Consider the following 25,622-nt stretch of genomic DNA (forward strand, 5'->3'; position numbering starts at 1 on the left):
ACTGGCCTTGGATGCTACTCTTCCTGGCTGCAAAGTTATGGCTGCAAAGTTATTGCTGCAGTGATACCTTCTGGGTTGTCAGAATTGTCCTCTGGTGTTGACTTCAGAAGGAATTTGTGTATATGGACTTTCAGAAGCCATTTGATAAAGTGCCATATAATAGATTTGTTAGCAAAATTGAAGCCCATGGGATTAAAGGAGTAGTGGAAGCATGGATACAAAATTGGCTAAGTGACAGAAAGCAGAGAGTAGCGGTGAACGGTTGTTTATCAGACTGGACGGAAGTATACAGTGGTGTCCCCCAGGGGTCAGTATTGGGACCACTGTTCTTTTTGATATATATCAATGATATGAACTTGGGTATAGGGACATTTCAAAAGTTTGAAGATGACACAAAACTTGGAAATGTAATAAACAGTGAGCAGGAAAGTAGACTTCAGGAGGACATAGACAGACCTGTGAAATGGGCAGACACATGACAGATGAAATTTAAAGCAGAGAAGTGTGAAGTGATGAATTTTGGAAGGAAAAATGAGGAGAAGCAATGTAAATTAAATCGTACAATTTTAAAAGGGGTGCAGGAACAGAGAGACCTAGGGGTTCACATACACAAATCTTTGAAGGTGGCAGGACAAGTTGAGAAGGCTGGTTAAAAAAAAGCATGCAGGATTCACGGCTTTATAAATACATGTTCTCTGTAAATGGAATTTTACTGTAGCTCTTTGCCAAGAAATACGTAGCTACCCTTTAAAATGGGTTAATCAAGCTCAGCTCTTTATTACTGAATGTTTTTCCTATTATTCAGTCAGCCTTTTCCTGGTCATTTTCCCTTTCAATCCAGCCCATCCCACTCTCCTATTGCCCCTTACTACCTTCTGTAGGAGTTTCATGGTCTACCTATGATGTAACATATTGCTGTATGGTTTATCATCTGTGATTACTGGCTGACATTATTTGGCATGTTCCCATCTTACATAAAGGGGAAATTATTCCTCATTGCAGCAATTATCTCCCACAGGAGATGAGCAGAGGGTATAAATAATTTATTATGCATGCTAACTATCCCTTAGATTACATGGTTTTTGTGTGTTACCTTTAGTTGGTGGTTGCTGCTTAAGCTGCAACAGCCACTGGCCAATGCCTGCCCCGCTCATCGCAACCCAATTACATTTGTAAGGGGCCTAATGCCAGGAACGCCTGAAAAATGGCCCTATCCAATTTCAGGTCAGACCCTTTCCAGATGCCATTGGGGCACAGGACATTGGTCCATGACATTGGGCCTCATTGCTCCCATTGTACAGGTGTAAAACAGGCACAACAAGGTCAAATCTCTACCCCATGTCTGGAATTATATTCATATTTCGGGTATACCTAGAGGATTATGTATAGCAGGCTCTCAGATCATGGGCAAGGGCGGGGGAACTGGCTGCGAAAGTATCTTCTTCCTTTTTAAATGGGTCAACTAAAGAGCAGCATTTTCAATGTTCAGGCTAGATTTCCCTGCTTTGACTAAAGGTGGATTGTTGGATTTGGCTAATGGCTGATGGGGAATGTAACTTTCCAAAAGTGCCTTTGAAGGTGCTGGTGTATGCTTATAGTACATCTTGTAGAATATTTAAGAAAAATAAGTGTTTCTGAATGACAAATTTTAGTATATTTGTAATATTGTGTGTTCAGACAGTGTTTGTTTAAACTAAATCATCCTTCACCTCTTTTATAGGTAAACGATGTGGGGAAAAATGCCAAGAAAGAAAATCTTTTGAACTGAACCACTCCAACTCTATGCAACCAAAAATGTTGTGACAAGCGAATAGAGGATGAGGATGATGATGGTATATAGCACAATGTTGACAATTTATAAACAGTGGAAGAACAACAAGCACAACCACATATAACAAAGGGAAACTAATTTGAGGAATTTATTACCCAGTGTTAAATGGAGATATAGGCCTAGAAAATTGATGTGATTCCGGTGAAAAATGGGCAATGCAGGACCCAATAAGGCATGTGACTTGCCTACGCTCATTCCGCATGGGAAGTGCGCCGCACGCTATATTGGTTAGGACTCCCACCTGAAACTGCTGTTAGGCCCCCCCATTTGCATAAGCAATGGGCCCAATGCCTGTCCTGCCACATCCTGTCGTGAATGGTGGTGGACAATGAAAAAACTAACGGGAGGAGGAGGCTCAGTGAACATCCCCATCCTCAATGATGGCGGAGCCCGGCACAAAAGATAAGGCTGAAACATTTGCAACCAAATTCAGCGAGAAGTGCCGAGTGGTTGATCCATCTCGGCCTCCTCCCAAGATCCCCACCATCACAGAAGCCAGTCTTCAGCCAATTTGATTCACTCCAGGAGATCTCAAGAAACGGCTGAGTGCACTGGATACAGCAAAGGCTTGGGCCCCGACAACATACCGGCTGTAATGCTGAAGAACTCTGCTTCAGAACTAGCTGCGCCTCTAGCCAAGTGGTTCCATTACAGCTACAACACTGGCATCTACCCGGCAAAGTGAAAAATTGCCCAGGTGTGTCCTGTCCACAAAAAGCAGGATAAATCCAATCTGGCCAGTTACCGCCCCATCAGTCTACTCTCAATCATCAGCAAAGTGATGGAAGGTGTCCTCGGCAGTGCTATCAAGCAGCACTTACTCACCAATAACCTGCTCACCGATGCTCAGTTTGGGTTCTGCCAGGACCACTCGACTCCAGGCCTCATTACAGCGTTGGTCCAAACATGGACAAAAGAGCTGAATTCCAAAGATGAGGTGAGAGTACTGTCCTTGACATCAAGGCAGCATTTGACCGAGTGTGGCATCAAGGAGCCCTAGTAAAATTGAAGTCAATGGGAATCAGGGGGAAAACTCTCCAGTGGCTGGAGCCATACCTGGCACAAAGGAAGATGGTAGTGGTTGTTGGAGGCCAATCATCTCAGCCCCAGGACATTGCTGCAGGAGTTTCTCAGGGCAGTGTCCAACATCTTCAGCTGCTTCATCAATAAGGTCAGAAGTGGAGATGTTCGCTGATGGATTGCACAATGTTCAGTTCCATTCGCAACTCCTCAGGTAATGAAGCAGTCCGTGCCTGCTTGCAGCAAGACCTGGACAACATCCAGGCTTGGGCTGATAAGTGGCGAGTAACATTTGCACCACAAAAGTGCCAGGCAATGACCATCTCCAACAAGAGAGAGTCTAACCATCTCCCCTTGACATTCAATGGCATTACCATCGCCGAATCCCCCACCATCAATATCCTGGGGGTCACCATTGACCAGAAACTAAACTGGACCAGCCACATAAATACTGTGGCTACAAGAGCAGGTCAGAGGCTGGGTATTCTGTGGCGAGTGACTCACCTCCTGACTCCCCAAAGCCTTTCCACCATCTACAAGGCACAAGTCAGGAGTGTAATGGAATATTCTCCACTTGCCTGGATGAGTGCAGCTCCAACAACACTCAAGAAGCTCAACACCATCCAGGACAAAGCAGCCCGCTTGATTGGCACCACATCCACCACCCTAAACATTCACTCACTTCACCACTGGCGCACCGTGGCTGCAGTGTATACAATCTACAGGATGCACTGCAGCAACTCGCCAAGGCTTCTTTGACAGCACCTCCCAAACCCGCGACCTCTACCACCTAGAAGGGCAGCAGGCACATGGGAACAACACCATCTGCACGTTCCCCTCCAAGTCACACACCATCCCGACTTGGAAATATATCACCATTCCTTCATCGTCGCTGGGTCAAAATCCTGGAACTCCCTACCTAACAGCACTGTGGGAGAACCTTCATCACAAGGACTGCAGCGGTTCAAGAAGGCGGCTCACCACGACCTTCTCAAGGGCAATTAGGGCTGGGCAATAAATGCTGGCTTTGCCAATGATGCCCACATCCCATGAACGAATTTTTAAAAAAGGACAAAGCAGCCTGCTTGATTGGCACCCCGTGGCTGCAATATGTACCATCTACAAGATGCACTGCAGCCACGCACCAAGGCTTCTTCGACAGCACCTCCCAAACCCGCGACCTCTACCACCTAGAAGGACAAGGGCAGCAGGCGTTTGGGAACACCACCACTTGCACGTTCCCCTTTAAGTTACACACCATCCTGACTTGGAAATATATCGCTGTTCCTTCATCGTCGCTGGGTCAAAATCCTGGAACTCCCTTCCTAACAGCGCTGTGCTGTTCACCACACGGACTGCAGCAGTTCAAGAAGGCGGCTCACCACCACCTTCTCAAGGGCAATTAGGGATGGGTAATAAATGCTGGCCTTGCCAGTGGCACCCACATTCCATGAATGAATAAAAAAACATTTTTAGGTCCCTTTGTGAAATTGCATGGTGCATGTTGCGGTTAATTTTCTCACGCGATCAGCAGCCAAACCAGCGGTCTGCTGGTTAAAGAGTCCAGTTAAGGCTGCTACCCAAAAGATAAGCTTAAAGTTTTTTTTACTTGAATTACTGTGGAGACTGAAGGAGCAGATGTGCTCCTCCTAGCTCCACGTTAAAACCGCGAACCACTGCCAGCCACCACTTGCCCCTCTCCCCATGCCTCTTCCCAACCCCCCACACTTTCCCAGGCTCACCTGAGCCACTCAGCTGCCGTCCTGGTTGACCGATCTTTCTACCTCTAGGGCCGCAACTGGAGCATGCAGCTCACTGATACTATCCTAATGAGGCGGGTGGACCAATTTGCCAATTTGTATTATCATGTCCACCATGATAAAATAGCTATACAACATTAAGTGGGTCATTTTGACTTTGTCAAATGAAGGCAATAGAATGAAAAATCAGGAGCAATGTAAAACAGGCTGCCGATTCGCTATCACCCATTTTACACTATTGCACAAAGTCAAAATTACCCCCTAATTGTCTACAATCATGAAGAATGGTCATTTGGATTAGGTACTGAAGGTCTTGGGAACTAACATGAGTCTGCACTTTTAGGATTGAGTGAAAAAATGTTAAGATTTCTGACGGCTGTTAATATGTGCACTGTTTAATTTAGCCTGAGCCAGGAAGATGCAAAGTTAGATCCCCATTCTGTGCTGAGTTAGCTGATCTACCCAGGATGGCAGGAGGTTTGCACAACTGGTCTCTGCTGGAAACTGCACATTGGCATTGGGTGAGGATAGAATTGGGTTTGGATGGTGAATAGCCTGCTGCCACTCACTGTCCAGCCTCACACTTCGGATGACCATTTAGGCTAGGTACTGGAAGGTTGATTATTGCACATTGTATTGCATCCAGCAGAAGTCAGTACATTTCAGGAGAGGTGAGAAAATTGGGAGCATTTTTCAAAAGTCTCTTGCTGAATATTTAGCAATGAGAATAAAACTATAAAATGAATTAGTACATCTTTACAATAGAGATTGAAATCCTTTAAATTAGTTATTCATACGTGATGCAAAAATTCCACTGTTAATCCTCACAGGATTAAAGACTTGTGACTAAATGATGTACTGCATTCAATTAAATTAGTCACATTTGTATTTCCCAATATCATAGCTGACTATCATTGTTGAGTTTTGTCAATAGTGTTGACAAAGGTTGATTTGACTTCTTGAAGTAGATGAAATTTAACGTTGATATGATAATCACAGCACAAACTGAAATGCGCTGATTCAACCAATGTTTAAACAATTTTTGAATGATAGATTTAGGGTTGGAAGATTTTTTTTAAAAAGACTGCTTCGATATAAATCTCTGTAGATTTTTAATTTTTACTTAATTGTTCTCAACTAAAAGCCTTGGGGTAAATTTTGCAATCAATGCAGAGTTTTGTGTGACAGGTACACATATGAGGTATTACTGGATTGAAAATCAAAATGTCAGATTATATTGGGGAAAAAAATTAATTAGCCGTGAAGTGCTTTGGGACATCCCGAGGACATCATGTAAATTTCTCATCTAGTTAAGAAAAAGCAATAAATTCTGGTTGAAAATAAAATGCATCTCACTTTTTGTTGGTTTCTTTGGATAATTTCAAGCTTTTGTAAAATATTTAATGAAAAATTCTTCTTTTATGGTTTGGAAAGCAGAGATATACAACCATGAATGTGAATGGAACACTCTTCTAATGGTCAGAATGGGTGAGCAAGGAAAGCAAATCCCTTTTTATGATGTTAATGTGAAATGTGTGTAATATTGTTATCAACTTGTATAAATTAAATGAGAATACACTTCACATTGCAATGTATACTTTTGCCACTAATGCCTGAAAGGAAAACTACTGTAAAATCTGGTGTCTGTTGCACTTTCATAACATTGTTTATGTCCTGTAGATAGAACAAAGTGACAGATATGATCTAGAATTTTTACTTATATGGAAAGTGCAAAATACAGAATGACATATGCACAAAATTTTAATCATGGTATATTCTTTTCTTAGCCTGCAGTTATACTGCAGCTACTGCTCTCAGATTGGTACCTATGAAGTGCATTACACAGCTGGCAGACTGGAGTTATACAGCCAATTTAACACTTAGGTGTGTTGCACTGAGTTGGTGACAAAGGAGTCTGCATAAGCATACTACCTCCCCAGATGACTAATTTTTAATGTCAGGGCATATGGAAGCAATAATATTTAAAGCATAAAGTCCTCAGCTGGTCCAGTTTTCCCCTTGGCTGGTGTGAGACTACCTCCTGGAGATCGTCTCCTAGTGTTTGGCTTTAATGAACTTGGGAGTCAGATCAAGGCCGACTCCAGAGCTTGATTGCCATTTTTGGTCACCTGAAACTAATTTGCATCAACATGAAAGTGACAGTGTAACTGCACCATGAAATTCCTCCAATGAAGCAAAGGCAAAAATCTCCATTTTAAACAACTTTATTCTACTTATGAAAGTTCAGCATGGAAAATCCTGCTAGTTCACATAATGTATTCAGTTTTTCTTCTGATAATGAGAATGATTACCATAAGAAGGTATAGCGTACTAACACTGCTAACTGCAATATCAGTGGAATTAGTTTATATAATTTCATCAACAATCAGCTTCCTTTGCATACATTTGTAGTACATTGGGATGTTTTTTCTGAGAAAAGGGTCAAAGATGAGGTTCAAATGCTTCTTTTCTATTTTCAAATAAAATAATGTTTTGAAATAATGACACTTCTGTTTAGGTGCTCTATTTAGAGTTTCAAAGTCTAATTTAATTGCTTAGCTTCTGGCTTTACTGGTTCAGAATCTTGCTCCTCTTCACTGACGACAGGAAATTGATGCTCAGATGCATGACCTGTATAGAAAATAAGTTAAATCTAAGTAGGGTTTCGGTAAAGTTATGCTTTCAAGATTCACGTTTTGCAATATAAACAGTCATACATAGTATTATCTACAAACAACTAACAAATTAAAACCTGTTAAATTTAGGTCAGATTTTTTTTAAATGTAGTAAATATGTATTGATTGCTAGAAGCTAGCTCACTAAATGATTTGCTCAATTATTTCATATGCTACAATTTTAACTGACCTTTTGCAGTATTTAAGCAAATATTAGTTTATACTGAACACTCTGCAATTGAAAAATATAACGCATTCATCATTTTCAGCTGTTTGGATTGCAAACTCAATTTATAATAATGCTGGCCTTCAAATTAGGGGACTATTATTGACGTGAGAAGTACTAAATTCAGTAGTACAATAATAAAATGAGCGTTGATATAGTCTGCTGATTGAAGCCGATTGGTATTTATGTGTGCATCCAGTACCATTAAGTTGTCAGTTATGTGGACCAATGCAGCTTTTGCCAGATGCTTTCTTTTCTTTTGGACAGAGTCTGATTTGCTGACTCACAGGATTCTCATTCCCTGTAGCTGCGCAATTTCTGTCACTCCTCCCATAATCTTTGTCTCCCATTCTCTGCATACTGAAAAGAAATAAAATGAAGCAGCTCATACCCAATGCTCCCCTCTGAGCCAATTCTTCCTCTATAGCCAGCAGACGGTTGTATTTTGCCACCCGCTCTCCATGACATAGACCTCCCAGTTTGATGAACCTGGCCCCCAGACCAACAGCCTGAGGAATGAAAACAGACAAATGTGTTTAGTTGGAAATTTTATGAAACCGAAGCAGACAAAAGCTGGTTAATGAAGGGGGATTTGTTTTAAACTGTATTCAGTGTTTAAGTCTTAGTATGAAACAAGTATTAATACATGGGAAGGTCCATCTTATAGACATGTACAGCAGTACATGTAAAAAATTAAAAAGGGAAAGACTCACTACAGAAGGAGCATAAAGGAAATGGACAACCATTGTTGTCAAATTAATTTACTGAAAAGCACATTGAGCCGTAATAGCAGGAAAACTGTCTATTGATCCTTTCTGTCCTGCAAAAATGGATTTATACACTTTTTAAGTTATTGAAGAAAATCCTAACATCACAAGAGTGTGTTTCCTAAGTTCTAAAGCATATTACTAAAATCTGACATATCTACATCTAAGTACAAAATAGGTCTAAAAGATTGACATGGATAATGGATTAAACTACAACTTCTGTACTTCAATTCAGCTATTTGCTAAAGTTAAAGAGGAATGGAAGTTCCCATATGGATGGAATGGCTATTTAGGTGCACCATTTGATTATTTTTGAGAGTAAATGATTCACCCACTATTTTCCACCTTGATTTTACCAGAATGACACAAAGTTTTATCATGGTTTCCTTAGCAGATAAATAAAACATAGTCAGAATTCACTGAACAAGTGAATTCAATAGATATAAACTAGCTAAACTGAACCACTTGACCTACGTAAATGAGATTCCCCCCCCCCCCCCCACAATTTACATAGGCACTAAACAGTACAGTATAATTTCTTACCTGGGCTGAAGTAGAAATTGGATTTTTTTTTATCTCTCTGGGGACAAAATCTAAATGACCAATAACTAAAACCTGTCAAAGTGATCGGTGTATCATTGCAAAGAAAGAAATTGAGTTCAGCAAGAAAAGACTCACTTTGAAAAACCTAGATGTGGCCAAGAGAAAAGAAAATGACTTGAGCACAATTGAATTTAGACACAACTATTCTATCTTTTGGATCCTAATTTCTGCCTCCACTGATCCAAACCAGATGTAGAATTTACAGACAGGAAGAATAGGCCCTGCAAATGTTTGAAGGTTAAAGTGGTGGCAAGAAAATTACAATAACGTAGCTAGCTATCGGTAAGAATGAAGTGGTTTATATTCTATGATGGCAGTTCATATGGCTTACAATGTCAGCTATGCTGTCATCAATGGTCTCTTCATCTGTCAGGCCTGGTATAAATCTGCACCCTTGCTCTGGAATTTAAAAAAAAATGATTTTAGTTGTTAGGTGTTTGTTTAACATAATTGTCCCAAAGCAGATTGTGTGGTTTGCATACTCATCAATTTGATTATCTTAAAAAGTAATGTTACTTCACAGAAAATCAATATAATTAAAATATTGGAGGTTAAATTTCGATAACCCCCGGATCCGGGCGCGGGCATCACGGTCCGCGATTAACCCGTGCCCGGTGCTTCCGATGCAGGCAGCACATGAGATGCGGCCTGGTTATTAATATGGTTTTTACATACAGCCAGTGTTACCTGTGCTGTTGAGAGGCTGCACAAACAGGAGGCCCAAAATGGGGCGTGGCCAGCACCAGTTAAAGGCAGCCTGCATCTCTTAAAGGGGAGGTGCATAGTCAATGAGAGCAGTACAGGATGGCAGGCAGGATTGCTGGACTGACAAGAGAGCACGCAGCAAGGTTCTTGGACGACACACTTGGGGCCCTGGTGGAGGGAGTGAACAAAAGGAGGACCATTCTGTACACGCAGGGTGGTAGGAGATCCTCCAGACACCAACTGTGCAGACAGTGGGAAGGAGTGGCCCAGGAGGTGAACGCCTGGAGCACTGCACCCGATAAAGGGTCAATGATTTAACACGAATGGTAAAGGTGAGTGAATGCAAGTGTCAAGTGGCACGTCCTACCAACTGCACTTCTGCTCCACACTCCACCCACCCACCAACAAAAGCTGGCCATCCGCACACAATGCTGCACTTCGGATGCTGCATCTCACCCTCACATAGTACCACACTTGCAGGCCACACACTGGCAACTATTCGACCATGGCAGGCAAATTACCCAGACACCTTGCAAGATACTCACTGACACACTTCCTTCTATCTTACAGGAGAAGGCGGCGCGTCACAGCCGGCAGCAGGAGAGGGAGGACAGGCACGCCTACACGTCCTCACCTCCCCCCCCGGGAGGATCTTCTACCACACTGCGGGTACAGGATGGCTCTCCTTTTGTCCACTCCCTCCATCATGGCCTCCAGTGTGTTGTCCACGAACCTTGGTGTGCGTTCTCTTGCCGGTCCAGCAATCCTGCCAGCCATCCTGCACTGCTCTCATTGACTGTGCACCTTCCCTTTGAGAGATGCAGACTGTCTTTAACTAGTGCTGGCCACGCCCCATTTCAGGCCTCCTGTTTGTGCATGCAGCCTCTCAACAGCACGGGTAATGCATCATTGGGCGGGCTGTGGACGTGGCCACTGGCAAAGCTGAAGGTCCCGACGAAGGGGGGTTCTCTGCATACCTAATCCTCCCTCTTGTTTCCCACCTCTCCCTAATTCCACAGTCTTTTCTGACTCACGGACTGCAGCAGTTCAAAAAGGCAGCTCACCACCACCTTCTCAAGGGCAATTAGGGATGGACAATAAATGCTGGCCTTGCCAGCGACGCGCACATCCCATGAACAAATAAAAAAAAACGTGCTGCAGATGGTGTCAGCACGCACGTCTTACTTGCTCCTCTCCCCACTCCACAACTCAACTTGCTTTGGTTTGTCATTGCAGATACCTAAGAACTGGAACCGGCACCGTCCGAGGAGTAGGAGGAGGACATCGATAATGAAGCCGCACCGTCACTTGATCTGACACTCACGTCCATCAGCTCAGAGACTGACACTGCACGTCCTGTAGAGGCTAGGTTAGAGGAGGGATCTGCATGTGGTGAGAAACCGGGCACGTGCGCAAGAGCTGGGGTGGGGGGAATAGATACCACAGGTGCCAGCTCGTCGGAAGGCAAGGTGGCACAATGGTTCTGCTGCCAAGAGATCAGATGATGACATCGATGGGCCAGGCTACAGAAGATGGCTGATGGGCATACACCACCAAATGCTTGGTGCACTGGAAAGCCTGCCAGAAAGCCTGCGCACAATGTCAAGGGGCATGGAGGAGTCCACCTTGAACTTGGCACAGGGCTTTGCACAGAGCTTGGAGCCTATCCTTACCCACATGGAACGGGTGGTCAGCTCCATCAGCACACCTGAGGAACCCACCGTGATGTAGCACCTGATGGTCGATGTCGCAGTTTCCATTGCAGCACAAATGTGATGTGATCAAAGGCCTGCAAGCTTCAGTGGAAGCGCAGACTGCTGCTATCGTGTCTCTGGGTACCACTGTGGAATGGGGCTTCCAGGGTGTCACAGCACACCAGCAATCCGTTCTCTAGCTGATTACCAGGAGTGCTGAGGCTCTGCCCTGTGCGAGTGGCAGTGGCGCCACGGCAGTCGAACCTGCTGTCCTCTGTCCGGATGAGAGCATTCCTGCTCCCACCCCTGCCACTCCACCAGTGCCCTTGCTGTTGCCTATCAGCCAGCCAGGCCAGACTGCTGCAGCCCAGGCTGAGATGATGCAGTCTGAAGTCGGGCCCTCCCAGCCCAGAGCTCCACGAGGTTGTCCTCTAAGGCCATCTGCACAATCCTCCATTGAAGGTCAGCAGCCTTCTACCAGCCATGCTCCAGCCACTGGGGATGCAACTTGTAGGAGCATTAGGATAGGTAAAGGCACACGAATGACAGACACTAAGGGACTGCACACGGGTAAATAATCTCATTTTGTTTGAATTATGACGTGTTAATTTATAAATGTGAATTTGAATTTGCATTTGGTGGTGGTTTTTATTTCTGCGATGAGCTGAGGGAGGAAGCAATGTGTAATCATATGGAAGGCGATTTGATGGTCATGTGGGAGAGGACGAATGGGGAGTGTAGGATTGTTGGTGACTTGGGAGATGTCATTCACGTTATTGATATCGCCCATGGATCAGGTGAGCACGCAGAGCCCTGGCAGACAGGGCCAGTGTTCCTTGTTAATCCCTTGCGTCTTCCTCCACTTCCCCCTCCGTCTACTCCCCCTCAACCTCAGCCTCTTCCTCAGGCTCAGGGTCTTGCTGGATAATAGAACTGTTCCCTCGTAATGATGAGGTTGTGCAGAATGCAGCATACCACGCCGCTGCTTGACACCTGCTCAGCTGAGTACTGCAGGGCTCCAACAGAACGATCCAGGCAGCGGAAGCGTTGCTTTAGGATGCCTATGGTATGCTCAATGATGTTGCGTGTGGCAGCATGGCTCTCATTGTAGGCCTGCTCTGCATGTGTGCGTGCGTTCCTGACCGGGAGCTACCTCATGAGGAGCGAGCCCTCGTCACCCAGTAGCCAGCTTTTGACTTGCCGAGCCGGTTGAAAGATAGCTGGCATATTGGACTGCCGCATAGTGACGGCGTTATGACTGCTCCCAGGATAGCGGGCATTGACCTCCATGATGCGCTGCATGTGGACGCACACCAGCTGCACATTCAGGGAGTGGAACCCCTTTCGGTTTCATGAAGCTGGCCGAGTTGACATGTGGAGCACGCATAGCAACATGCGTACAGTCAGTGGCACCCTGCACCATGGGGAAACCTGCAATGCGAGCAAACCCTTGTGCTTGCTCGTTCCGCTTCTCTCAAGAGGGAACATGATGAACCCATTGCGCATCTCTTGTAGTGCCTCCTTGACCTCTGTTATACACTGCATACGGTGAGATGTTGCACAGCTCGCCAGCAGAGCCTGAAAGCATCCAGAGCCATAGAAGTTCTGCGCCACGGTTACCTTCACAGCCACAGGCAATGCTGTCCTTGCCCTGCTCTGAGGCTGTAGTTGTGGCTGCAGCAAGTGACAAATCTCAGTCACAACCTCTTTGGTGAAACTCAGCCGTCGGATGCACTGATCCTCGCTCATCTGGAGGTAAGAGTATTGTTCCCTGAAGGCCTTCATGGGATATGGTCTCCTGCTGAGTGTCCTGCACCTCCTCCTCCTCCTCCCTCTCTTCGCAGCTTGACCTGCTCTGCGTGGCCTCTCTGCATGCTCCCAGTCATGTTCTGTGCCCAGCAGGAGCCCTAGCAGACCATCCATGGTTGCCAGGAATCTTGTTCAAACACTGTTGTAAATTACACCAACCGTAAGGCAGTACCCGCCAAATCACACTCAAATATACTACAGCAACTCTCTAAGTATAGGGAGCTTCAACAAACACTTCCTATTCCACCAGCAGCCAGAAGCAATAATCCAGCAATGAAACTGCAACACCTGCATGATCCCTTTAAATAGCACTGGTGGGGGGGTCCTCCATTCTAAAACATGTTCAGGTGTTTGTGCGTTGAGTGGAGCATTAAGTGCCAAAATGGTGTCTATCACTTTAAATCAGTGTTGTATACTGATCTAATGCATATTCTCCCTACTTTACGTGCTGCCGGCATTTGTTATCTGCGCGTACGCAAAACCCTTTACCAAGATGGCGTCCGGCGCATTTAACGCTAGAAGCATCTGCATGCATTCCGGACATCAGTTTGGAACTTCGGGAGACCACATAGCACCGAAACGACATGCTACATGCCAAATTTCTAGCCCATTGTGTCTAATGCCAATCAACCTTTCAAAGGCATCATCTCTAGATAGTCTCATGCCCCTGGATCAAAAATTTGTGATTGACAACTTATCAGATAAGTTGTTATTTGAACCAATCAAGTATCTAACTGACTAAATATAAATACAGCAAAAGTAACAAAATATACCAATGAGGTATAAGTAATACAGAAACCCAAGCAATCACTTCTTCCATTTTAAAACAAAATTCCCATTCATGAATCAGCAAGTACCACAAAATTAATCAAATTGCACATATATTTTTTTCTGAATTCTCTGAGTGGCCATGCTTTTTGCTGAGTCAGTGGTCTATATAAATGTAAAAGTAAATTCATAACATAACATAAATAATTCACAAAAACCTTTCAGTTTATCCATACATTGGGGGTGAAATTTGTCTTGGCCTGTAGCGCAAAACAGGCAACAGCAAATCAGCAGAGCGTTTTCTGGTTTTCCTTTCCATTGACTTCCATGGAAAAGAAAATCAGGCAGAGTGTAAAACAGGCCGTCAATTCGCTATCGCCTCATTTGCGCAACCCTCCAAGGCAACCTTCAGCCCCATTATCTCCACAATGCTGTGAATCTCTGCAGCAATGTTTTCTTTGAGAGCTATATCAGCGGTCTGGGATTTGAGTTGCAGCATTTCCTGACTTTCAGTTGTTTAGCTGCCCGTCTCTGTCCCTTATTTACTCTGATATTTTTGGTCGTTTCGACATTTCATCTGCCTCTTTGTTTTTTGTTTGTGTGGGACGAAGATTTTTTACTTCTGAAAATCAGCCTCTTATGTTGTCAGGTGATCTATCACTTGACCTTGAGTTGGAGCCCCTTTTCCAGGGATACATAGAAACAGAAGTTATAACACAGACACAGGCCATTTGGCCCAACTGGGGTTTATCCTCCATATGAGGGAATAGTTCTAATCACATTTACCCACTCTCTTCCCATATCCCTTCAACCCCTTTTTCTTGATCCACCTATTCAATCTAATCTTGAATGTTGACATAGTTTCTGTATCAACCACCAACCTGGAAGGGAATTCCACAGCCTCACAACTCTCTGTGTGAAGAAGTATCTCCTGCCCTCTGTTCTAAATTTCTTACATTTAATCTTGTTACTATGGCCCCTTGTTCTTGACTTCTCAACTACTGGAAACAGTCTGCTTCTATCTACCCTGTCCCATCCTTTCAGAATTTTAAACAATTCTATTTGATCGCCCAGTAACCTGCATTGTTCTAACGAAGCTTAAATGTCGATCAAAGTTCTTTTTCCCCTGTACATTCTTAGTAAGTGTGGTAATAATTATGGTAATGTTCGGAGTAATACAAGTTTAGGAATTTTATTCACAATTAGGTTTAACCATTAGGGTTCTGGAAATGGTGGCTGTAGAAATATATGTTTTACCACCAAAGCAAATTTTCAGATTATACATCAAGTTTTTTACCTACTGGGTGGTACCTAGTAAAATATGGTACTAAATCTACTAAAATCCAAATATTTCCCATCATAAACATTATGTATGTACATGAATCTGCTTTCACATATTTTATAGGTATAAAAGATGTTCCACTTGATCATCGGAAGGAAGCATTTTCAATTGACCCCTCCCAACAACATGCACAGATAAAACCTGCTTTCAGCAGTCCTTATCTGCCTATTCCATTCTAGTCTCAATCTGTAAATATTTATTAATGAATACATTTCAGCCTAGCTGTGTTTTTTTAAAACCAAAATACTTTATAATTTTGCAGTTATAAGATTACATTAACGTAATACACCCTACGGCTATTCTTTCCAACTTCACATCAGCCGTTTTAAGCATCATCATTTAGATTCTCATCTTGTCCAAGATTTTGCATACAAACACACCGACACATAGAAAAAAATGACCTCTTGTTATTTCTTAAACTTGTGTTGAGTAGGACTAAAAGAAACACTACAAGCTATAACTAACCCCCCACCTCCCCCCGGCCACACACACACACACACACACACACACACATATAAACATACACAGGTTACCTGTCCTTCCTCAATTAGTAACAGCTGTAGTAAAATACAGTTTATTATATAATTATCCAGTTTGCTACAACTAGATTTAATTAAAAATCTACCTTACCCATAATTTTATCTACTCTACTATTAAATGTGAAGAAGATTAATAAATCTGAGAACTAACCGTGATGAATGTGTTGGAAACTAATGAGATATAGCCAACAATGAGTAGTTATGAAAAGTCAACTAAGGTTACTCATTGGGATGTAAAATGGCTGCACAACAGACAGAAATAAATGATTGCTGCTTACTCATTTACCATCATCATCTATCCCTTCATAAAAAAACTACACCAAGCTCCCTCTCGAATTTCAATTTACAGAACTCTGCTACTCATGTCCTATATAACACAAACTCTTATTCATCTATCACCTCAATCCATGCTGGCCTTCATTGGCTTACTGTGCCTCAATGCATTGATTTTAAAATCTTCGTTTTTGTCTTCAAATGCCTCCTTGGTCTCACCCTTTCTAGCTCTGTAACCTCCATCAGTCCTGGGCCTCTGCCCACATCTTCCACTTTTCCAACTGTGGTTGCTATGCATTGTCCACTCCCTCCACTGTACCATCATATCATCATGGCCCCACTCTCTGGAACTGCCTCCCTGAATTCCTTCACTTTGCTACATCTCTCCTCACCTTCAAAAGCCTTCATAAAACCTAAATCTTTGGCTGTGCTTTTGGTCACCTCCCACTGCTAGGCTTCCTTAGGACATTTCACTGTTTTACATAAAAGCAAGCTGTTGTTTAGTATTGTTGGTTCTTATTCAAGAGCAGGATCCTGAATTCTCTGATTAAAAAAAATGGAATTCATCAAGTTAATTGATAATTATTTTAAAGCTAATAATGGTAATAACTTCTACAGGCCACTATGTGTTCCTAGATTATAAATCACATACCTTCCATCAGTTTAGCTACTTGAACAAGGTTAGATATTGTGGATTGATTGGTTTGTTTCAAAACCAAACCACTGTATTGGGTTTCATCCAGGCCATCTGTAATGAGCTTGTCTATTGACCTTGAAGCTACGTCAGCCAAGATATAACACCGGGGACTAAGAAGAAAACACAGCTTACTCCATTGCTGTGCATCCTGAGTAAAAGAACAAATGGATATCACTTTGTTGTAAAATAAGTGATTATTTTTTTCAATTAACCAAGATAATTAAATATAACAACTTGCATTTATATAGCGCCTTTAACGTAGTAAAATGTCCCAAGGTGCAAAACAGGAGTGTTATCAAACAAAATTTGACACTGAGCCACATAAGGAGATATTAAGACAGGTGACCAAAAGCTTGGTCAAAGGGGGAGGTCTTAAGGAGCGTCTTAAATGAGGAGAGAGAGAGAGGTAGAGAGGTTTAGAGAGGGAATTTCAGAGCTTAGGGCCTAGGCAGCTGAAGGCATGGTCGCCAATGGTGGAGCGATAAAAATCGAGGATGCGCAAGAGGCCAGAATTGGAGGAGAGCAGAGATCTCGGAGGGTTGTAAGGCTGGAGGAGGTTACAGAGATAGAGAGGGATGAGGCCATGGAGGCATATGAAAACAAGGATGAGAATTTTAAAATCAAGGTGTTGCCATAGCCAATGAAGTCTTTTGAAGTGTAGTCACTGTTGTAATGTGGGAAACAGGCAGCCGATTTGTACACTGGAACGTCCCACAAACAGCAATGTGATAATGACAGATAATCTGTTTTTAGTGATATTGTTGAGGGATAAATATCGGCCAGAATTTCCATGCTTTTCTTCGAAATAGTGCCATGCGATCTTTTACATCCACCTGAGAAGGCAGACGGTTTAATGTCTCATCCGAAAGACGGCACCTCAGAACTGCACTGAAGTGTCAGCCTAGATATTGTGCTCAAGTCTCTGGAGTGGGACTTGAACCAACATCCTTCTGACTCAGAGGCAAAAGTGCTACCACAGACCCATAGGATATTTTTCTATGTTAAAGGCACTCTATAAATGTGTTGTTGATTTGTAGCAGGTTTGCTATTTATAGACTGAATGAAAATGAGGCTTCTGGACCTGATTGTACAATAGTTCACGTTCTACATTCACATTGAATTTATTGTACATAAATTTCTACAGTTTTGATAATTTTGCAACTTTATTTTGATATTACTGTTCATCTTTCAGGCTAATATAAGTGACAGCTACTAACCTCTTTCCGAAGAGGGTCTATCAGACCAATAATTGACGGATACTTCGCTACCAGGCTTGTGTACAGTTCTATCATTTCATCAGGATGTTTTAATATTCCACTTATAACTTCATATTTCTCCTTGCCCTGGAATTCATAAAAAGGAAAATGCTCGTTCGTTATCCAATTTCAGTTTAGAGTTTATGGTAGAAAGGTGTTAAAGGTCCTCAGTGAACTGAATTTAAACAGACAACCCTGTTGTCACTAGGCATGAGTTCACAGCACAAATTTGATCATAACTGGATGATCTATCTGAGAAGCCAGGAAAATAGAAAGGCCACAATCATCCAGTAAAGGGTGCTCTTCTACAGTTTGGATTAAGGTACATTATTGGAAAAGTCTAGTAGGAGAATTTAATATGAAACATTTATGACCTGGAGATGCTTGATTCAGATCTTCAATCAAGAAGAGGAAAACTGAGCTGAAATTCAACTACCCACACAATTAAGGCTTCTTGCCGCACTGCTGGAGCAGCACAAGCCAGCGGAGTAGTGAACTGACTGCCCGGAAATTTCCAATCCAACTCTTTGAATAATTATGTACAACATAGCTGCCAATGCAGCTTTGAGTTTGTGCAGGGAACAAGCTCAACAGGGGCAAGTGAAAAATTAAATAGATATCTGTACTTAAAGGTAAGTGTCTGCATATTGGAACAAATATTTGTTTCAGCTTTTATCAAACTTCAAAATCAATTTCAGATATTTTTCAGTCCTAACAAAGGCAGGAGGTTGGAGAAATAGCAGGTGAAAATGAAATGAAAGGAAAGACAATGTGGAGACACAAAACAGAATCTGTGGGTGAGCTATAAAGTGGTACAGCGTTCAACTTCCACTTTGATGGATGGCTAAATAAACATACGGCTCCATGAAGTGGGTGTGAGGAAGGTTGCACAATTTGGTACTTCAGGGTACTCTCCATGCAAGACAGCAGTGCCATTTCTGGTAGCAGGTGTTTAACACTGTGTACACTAGCTGTAGGACTTGGGAATAGATGCAGATGACAACGGCACACTTAAAGGAATCTGGCAAGGAAACAGAACCCGACAGTACCATGTATCTCATGGACAGCCCAAAGATTTCGTACCACAAAATGTTGCCTCTTCCATGGGTATTTGTCATTCATGCCAAACCCTCACAACGTTATATCTCAGACCTCAGGAGGGCACACCTTCAACATGCAACATATAATTGAAAACTTTGCCACACTCACATCTTCCAAGGCTGTAACACCTCAATTCACTGTGAAACAAACTAGCTGCATAATGCATCATCACTTACACTAAGATTGGTGTGCTGGTTTTGCACATGCTTCTTCAACTTCTAATTCTCATGACTACTTTTCTGCTGATACAAGATGGTATCTCAATGGCACAGTGTCAACCTGGAGAAAGGCTGTCTTTGTCAAGTCGCCTCCATCATGGCTGGGGAGCTCTGGCAGGGTCTGGGGACCAGCCTTTCTGGGCCACGATAGGTCTGTGCCACCCACCTCAGGTACAGGCAGATGAACCCTCTGAAAATCATCCTTGTCCTCTAGCTCCTAGTGGAGAAGGAATTTCCAAAGGAAGGCTATGCAGCAGGGGGTGGGGGGGGGGGGAGTAGGGGGGCTCTTACCTCTCTCAGTAAAGCCATCTTGAATGGTAAGTATTAAAAAGAGACCAAACTGTATGGAAAAATTAAATATCGATGCTAAAACAAACAATGTTATGACAGTAATTTAAACCAAGTAATCCAAAAATGCTCCAAAGACAAAGTCAGAAAGATGTGAATGTAAAATGTCATCCAGCACAGCTTTAAGAAGAACCAGAGCTGCTTTGTGGAGGCTGGGCCCCGATATCTATGGGGAGGTGGGGTGGAAGCGGGGGAAACCCCGGAAATGCTGGTAACGCATAGGTCCTCCCGAATTTAACGGCAGGACCTCATTTAAATACTTTTTCTTCGTCTCCCGGCAGGCAGGCAGCCAGATTGAGAGGCTGACTGGCTGTCGGGCAGGAAGGTCTGCACTGGGAGGCCGCAGACGGGGAGATTGTGTAGGGAGAGAGGGAGAGATCGTGGGTCGGAGGGGAGATCGGGGGCGGGGGGGGGGGGGTGGGAGAAGAGAGGGAGGGAGACCAATCGCGGTGCGGGGGACACCGATCGTGGGAGGGCACATTAAACGTAAAATTTGAGGCACGCAGCTTCATTAACATATTTAAATAGGTGACCCGCCTCTCGATAGCAGGTTAGCCGCCCGCCCCCCCAACCTACCTCTGTTAAAACCGGAAGTGGGTGTGTTCGGGTCGGGTTTCCAATTTTTGAAATTTTAACCCCTATGCCCCCCCCCACCCGTCCTGGGTGGGGGGGTTAAAATTCCCCCGTGTGTCTGCTTATACAAGCATTCGGCAGGTATCAACCAATTTGCATAAGGTAGTGGGAATTATGGGGCCAAGAAGCCCGACGAGAAATAGAGGAAATTAGAGAGTTTAATGAGGTTTGCATTATAGAGCTGCCCAAGCGGAAAATCCCAGGGAACGCATTTTCAGTACACTTCGGACACAAGGCCTCTGCCCCAGTTTTAATTTCCCTGAACCAACAGTGTCAACAACTTAATTTCTACCCCAATAATTCATTCCCTAGCAGAGTTATTCATCACCTTAATAAGTACTAAATATATACGACAACAATTTGTACTTATATAGCACATTTAGCATAATAAAACGTTCCAAGGCGCTTCACAGGAGCGTAATCAGACAAAAGTTGACACCGAGCCAAAGAAGGAGACATTAGGACAGGTGACTAAAAGTTTGGTCAAAGAGGTAGGTTATAAGGAGTATCTTAAAGGAGGAGAGAGAAACAGAGAGATTTAGAGAGAGAATTCCAGAGTAAGGGAGGGGTGAGGCCTTTGAGGGATTTGAACACGAGGATAAGAATTTTGGAATATAGATTTTATAATTAGATAAATTTATGTAAGTTTAACTTTAACTCACATAATCCATTAATTCATGAGCAGCACAGTTGAGCATTAAATGTAGATCTTCCCCCAGCGTCAATTCTAGTGTGTTACAGGCCTCTTGGATCAACTCAAAAGGCTGTTCTGTATGATCATATCCTTTCTTCCAGCAGCCTAAATGAGACATTGCTACAGGCTGAATGTAACAAACAGGCACAGTTAAGTTATTTATTTTATCTACGTGCTTTGTTTAAAAGATTAAGTGATTTAACCCCTGCCACCAAAAAATACAGACGATAAAGCTTCTCGTCTTTTTTCTAATATTTTAATCTTAACATTGAACATAAAAGGATCTTCATAAAATTAGATTAATTGATCAATTTTTAAATGAATTTGATTTCTTGGGTGTTTAATTGGGATACATAATATACTGCATTACTCTTCATTATATTCTTACTCCAGATTTTGGTCCGAACATCCATTTGGTAATTTGTTGCTGAAGATCCATCATCATCTTAAGACTCTGCAAGACAGTTTCAAACAGTCATGATTACATTCTCACATCATTCCTGGGTGGTGATAGAGTAAGCAGATTTTCCAGACTAGCATTAAAAGCTGTTTGATTTTTTAAAAGCTGCCTGAATTACTTTCTTTTTTTCTTCCTCTTTCTCTTACTCGCCTCCATGTTGCCAAAATGGGGATAGATGGGAATTTGTTATGTTTTCGAGATATCAGGCAGAGATGAGTCCTTAGCAGTGATATTTCATAGTTCAGCATTTTAAAAGTTGAAAAATATTTCTTTAAAAATATCCATTGAACTAAAGCCTGATTTTTACTGTGCTCTCATTCTCTAAATAGCATTCAGGACTGCATCAGCAGACCTTACCAAGTGCATCACTCTACATCTAGCCAGCAAGTACACCTGAAAACAGCAACAAACTAACACAAAATTAAGTTTAAAATATATTTAAAACAGCACTATTTGTTATGATTTATTGTATAACTAGAATATATGCTAGGAATCAGTGGTTTACAGAAAATAAACTATTTGTGATACTACAGCATAGTTTAGTCAATCCTGTGGGGCTTGTGAATTATACAGGTGGCACTACGTGGCTACAATAACATGAGGCAAAGGTTCAGGTTGTGAAGGGCAAGTTTAGGCGAATGGTAAGTTTAGGCGAATGGTAAGGTTGGTATTCTGAAATGATGAAATTAACTAGGTAGAAGGGCCTTCATCCAAACCTATCTTATGATATTGGCCTTGAAAATCCGCAGCCATTCCAGCGTACTCCCACCATGATTTCAGCGGGGGTATGCTGGATAAGCAGGAAACTATGCTGCAATCTGAATACGCTAGTCCCAACCTAACATTGGTTTCCTCATGGCCTGTTTGGGGTTGGAGCCTCTGCCTGCCCCAAACATGGCCATCAATGTAAGAGGGGCCGGGTCAGGGACTCCGATTATCAGAGTATCCTGGGCCTTCATTGGGGCCAGATGACGGAGGTTTTTTTCTGGTCAGACCAGAAGTACCTCTTCGACCATCAGCAGATGTGGAGACCACTGAAGGTTCAGGCCAGGATTGTGACTTAAGATTCTCAAAGACTTAGTATGACATTTTTAAAGCGACCTGGTACTTATATTGGACTTCCCAGCTTGGTTTATATTGCTTGCTTCATTGTTGCACTCCGAGTGATGCAGGGAAATTATGGAAATTCCCCCTGACCCCGAAAAGTTTGCCCGGGTCAGTGATAGAGGTTCCCAGAGTGCACAATCCCACTATAAGTGCTAGGATTTCTGGCCTGCAGATTTTCACGGCCATTGTGTTTATTTTTCACTGATCTCTAACATCTAGCCTCGTAACAATAATTAGAATGCTTAACTTAGTAATGAAGCAACAGTTGTGGCTATAAACCTGAATATACCTGAATCCTGCCAGAGATAAACCACTGCGAACTATAAGCTATGTGTATAAAATCTAATAAAACCATAAGAGATAGGAGCAGGAGTAGGCCATTCGGCCCCTCAAGCCTGCTTCACCATTCAATGAGATCATTTCCCACCCTTTCCCCATACCTTTGACTCCCTTGCTGATCAAAAATTTGTCTAACTCAGCATTGAATGTATTCAATGACTCAGCCTCCACAGCTTTTTGGGGTAAAGAATTCCAAAGATTCACGACCCTCTGGGAGAACAAATTCCTTCTCATTTCTGTCTTAAACGGGCGGCCCCTTATTCTGAGACTATGCCCCCTAGTTTTAAATTCCTCCATGAGGGGTAACATCCTCTCAGCATCTACCCTATCGAGTCCCCTCAGAATCTTTAGTGTTTCAGTGTTTTGCTGGCTGCCATTGGAAATATCCCCATTCTTGGGGAAACTAACATGAATCAATCTCAGAAACTAACAGAAGTCCATCTTACTACAACCGAGACTCCAGGATGGTATGTTGCCTCCCTGGTGCAAGGGTCAGGGATGTCTCGGAGCGGCTGCAGGACATTCTGGAGGGGGAGGGTGAACAGCCAGTTGTCGTGGTGCATATAGGTACAAACGATATAGGTAAAAAACGGGATGAGGTCCTACAAGCTGAATTTAGGGAGTTAGGAGTTAAACTAAAGAGTAGGACCTCAAAGGTAGTAATCTCAGAATTGCTACCAGTGCCACGGGCTAGTCAGAGTAGGAATGACAGGATAGCTAGGATGAATACGTGGCTTGAGAGATGGTGCAAGAGGGAGGGATTCAAATTCCTGGGCCATTGGAACCGGTTCTGGGGGAGGTGGGACCAGTACAAATTGGACGGTCTGCATCTGGGCAGGACTGGAACCAATGTCCTAGGGGGAGTGTTTGCTAGTGCTGTTGGGGAGGGTTTAAACTAATGTGGCAGGGGGATGGGAACCGATGCAGGAAGTCAGTGGGAAGTAAAGTGGTGACAGAAACAAAAGGCAGTAAGGGAGAGTGTACAAAACATGACCGGACAGATGGTCTGAGAAAGCAGGGCAAAGACCAAGGGAAGTCTAGATTAAACTGCATTTATTTCAATGCAAGAAGTCTGATTGGCAAGGCAGATGAACTCAGGGCATGAATGGGTACATGGGACTGGGATGTTATAGCTATTACTGAAACATGGCTAAGGGAGGGGCAGGACTGGCAGCTCAATGTTCCAGGGTACAGATGCTATAGGAAAGATAGAGCAGGAGGTAAGAGAGGAGGGGGAGTTGCGTTCTTGATTAGGGAGAACATCACGGCAGTAGTGAGAGGGGATATATCCAAGGGTTCGCCCACTGAGTCTATATGGGGAGAACTGAAAAATAAGAAGGGAGAGATCACTTTGATAGGATTGTACTACAGACCCCCAAATGGTCAACGGGAAATTGAGGGTCAAATATGTAAGGAGATTACAGACAGCTGCAAGAAAAATAGGGTGGTAATAGTAGGGGACTTTAACTTTCCCAACATTGACTGGGACAGCCATAGCATTGGGGGCTTGGATGGAGAGAAATTTGTTGAGTGTATTCAGGAGGAATTTCTCATTCAGTATGTGGATGGCCCGACTAGAGAGGGGGAAAAACTTGACCTCCTCTTGGGAAATAAGGAAGGGCAGGTGACAGAAGTGTTAGTGAGGGATCACTTTGGGACCAGTGATCATAATTCCATTAGTTTTAAGATAGCTATGGAGAATGATAGGTCTGGCCCAAAAGTTAAAATTCTAAATTGGGGAAAGGCCAATTTTGATGGTATTAGACAGGAACTTTCAGAAGTTGATTGGGAGAGTCTGTTGGCAGGCAAAGGGACGTCTGGTAAGTGGGAGGCTTTCAAAAGTGTGTTAACCAGGGTTCAGGGTAAGCACATTCCTGATAAAGTGAAGGGCAAGGCTGGTAGAAGTAGGGATCCTTGGATGACTCAGGAGATTGAGCAACTTTTCAAAAAGAAGAAGGAGGCATATGACATGCATAGGCAGCTGGGATCAAGTGGATCCCTTGAAGAGTATAGAGATTGCCGGAGTAGAGTTAAGAGAGAAATCAGGAGGGCAAAAAGGGGACATGAGATTGCTTTGGCAGATAAGGCAAAGGAGAATCCAAAGAGCTTCTACAAATACATAAAGGGCAAAAGAGTAACTAGGGAGAGAGTAGGGCCTCATAAGGATCAACAAGGTCATCTATGTGCGGAACCACAAGAGATGGGTGAGATCCTAAATGAATATTTCACATCGGTATTTACGGTTGAGAAAGGCATGGATGTTAGGGAACTTGGGGAATTAAATAGTGATGTCTTGAGGAGTGTACATATTATAGAGAGGGAGGTGCTGGAAGTCTTAACGCGCATTAAGGTAGATAAATCTCCGGGAGCTGATGAAATGTATCCCAGGACGTTATGGGAGGTTAGGGAGGAAATTGCGGGTCCCCTAGCAGAGATATTTGAATCATCGACAGCTACAGGTGAGGTGCCTGAAGATTGGAGGGTAGCAAATGTTGTGCCTTTGTTTAAGAAGGGCGGCAGGGAAAAGCCTGGGAACTACAGACCGGTGAGCCTGACATCTGTAGTGGGTAAGTTGTTAGAGGGTATTCTGAGGGACAGGATCTACAGGCATTTGGAGAGGCAGGGACTGATTAGGAACAGTCAGCATGGTTTTGTGAGAGGAAAATCATGTCTCACGAATTTGATTGAGTTCTTTGAAGGGGTAACCAAGAAGATAGATGAGGGCTGTGCAGTAGACGTGGTCCACATGGACTTCAG

At 43.3% G+C, this 25,622-nt stretch overlaps 2 protein-coding genes across 2 annotated transcripts in view; one reads left to right on the forward strand and one right to left on the reverse strand.

Moving 5' to 3' along the window:
- Nucleotides 1-7,103, forward strand: part of shtn1 (shootin 1) — a 69,896-nt gene extending 62,793 nt beyond the window's left edge. The window contains exon 15 of the mRNA XM_068002146.1: nt 1,721-7,103. Within this exon, the coding sequence (XP_067858247.1) occupies nt 1,721-1,724 (4 nt within the window). The 3' untranslated portion in view covers nt 1,725-7,103. The remainder of the gene's footprint in view (nt 1-1,720) is intronic.
- Nucleotides 6,851-25,622, reverse strand: part of eno4 (enolase 4) — a 58,893-nt gene continuing 40,121 nt past the window's right edge. Inside the window, exons 7-13 of the mRNA XM_068002144.1 lie at nt 21,348-21,413; nt 20,928-21,086; nt 17,927-18,052; nt 16,665-16,857; nt 9,214-9,281; nt 7,904-8,021; nt 6,851-7,242 (exon numbers count right to left, since the gene is read on the reverse strand). Coding sequence (XP_067858245.1) covers nt 7,154-7,242; nt 7,904-8,021; nt 9,214-9,281; nt 16,665-16,857; nt 17,927-18,052; nt 20,928-21,086; nt 21,348-21,413 — 819 coding nt within the window. The 3' untranslated portion in view covers nt 6,851-7,153. The remainder of the gene's footprint in view (nt 7,243-7,903; nt 8,022-9,213; nt 9,282-16,664; nt 16,858-17,926; nt 18,053-20,927; nt 21,087-21,347; nt 21,414-25,622) is intronic.

Source organism: Heptranchias perlo, chromosome 21 (assembly GCF_035084215.1).
Source record: "Heptranchias perlo isolate sHepPer1 chromosome 21, sHepPer1.hap1, whole genome shotgun sequence".
NCBI lineage: Eukaryota > Metazoa > Chordata > Chondrichthyes > Hexanchiformes > Hexanchidae > Heptranchias > Heptranchias perlo.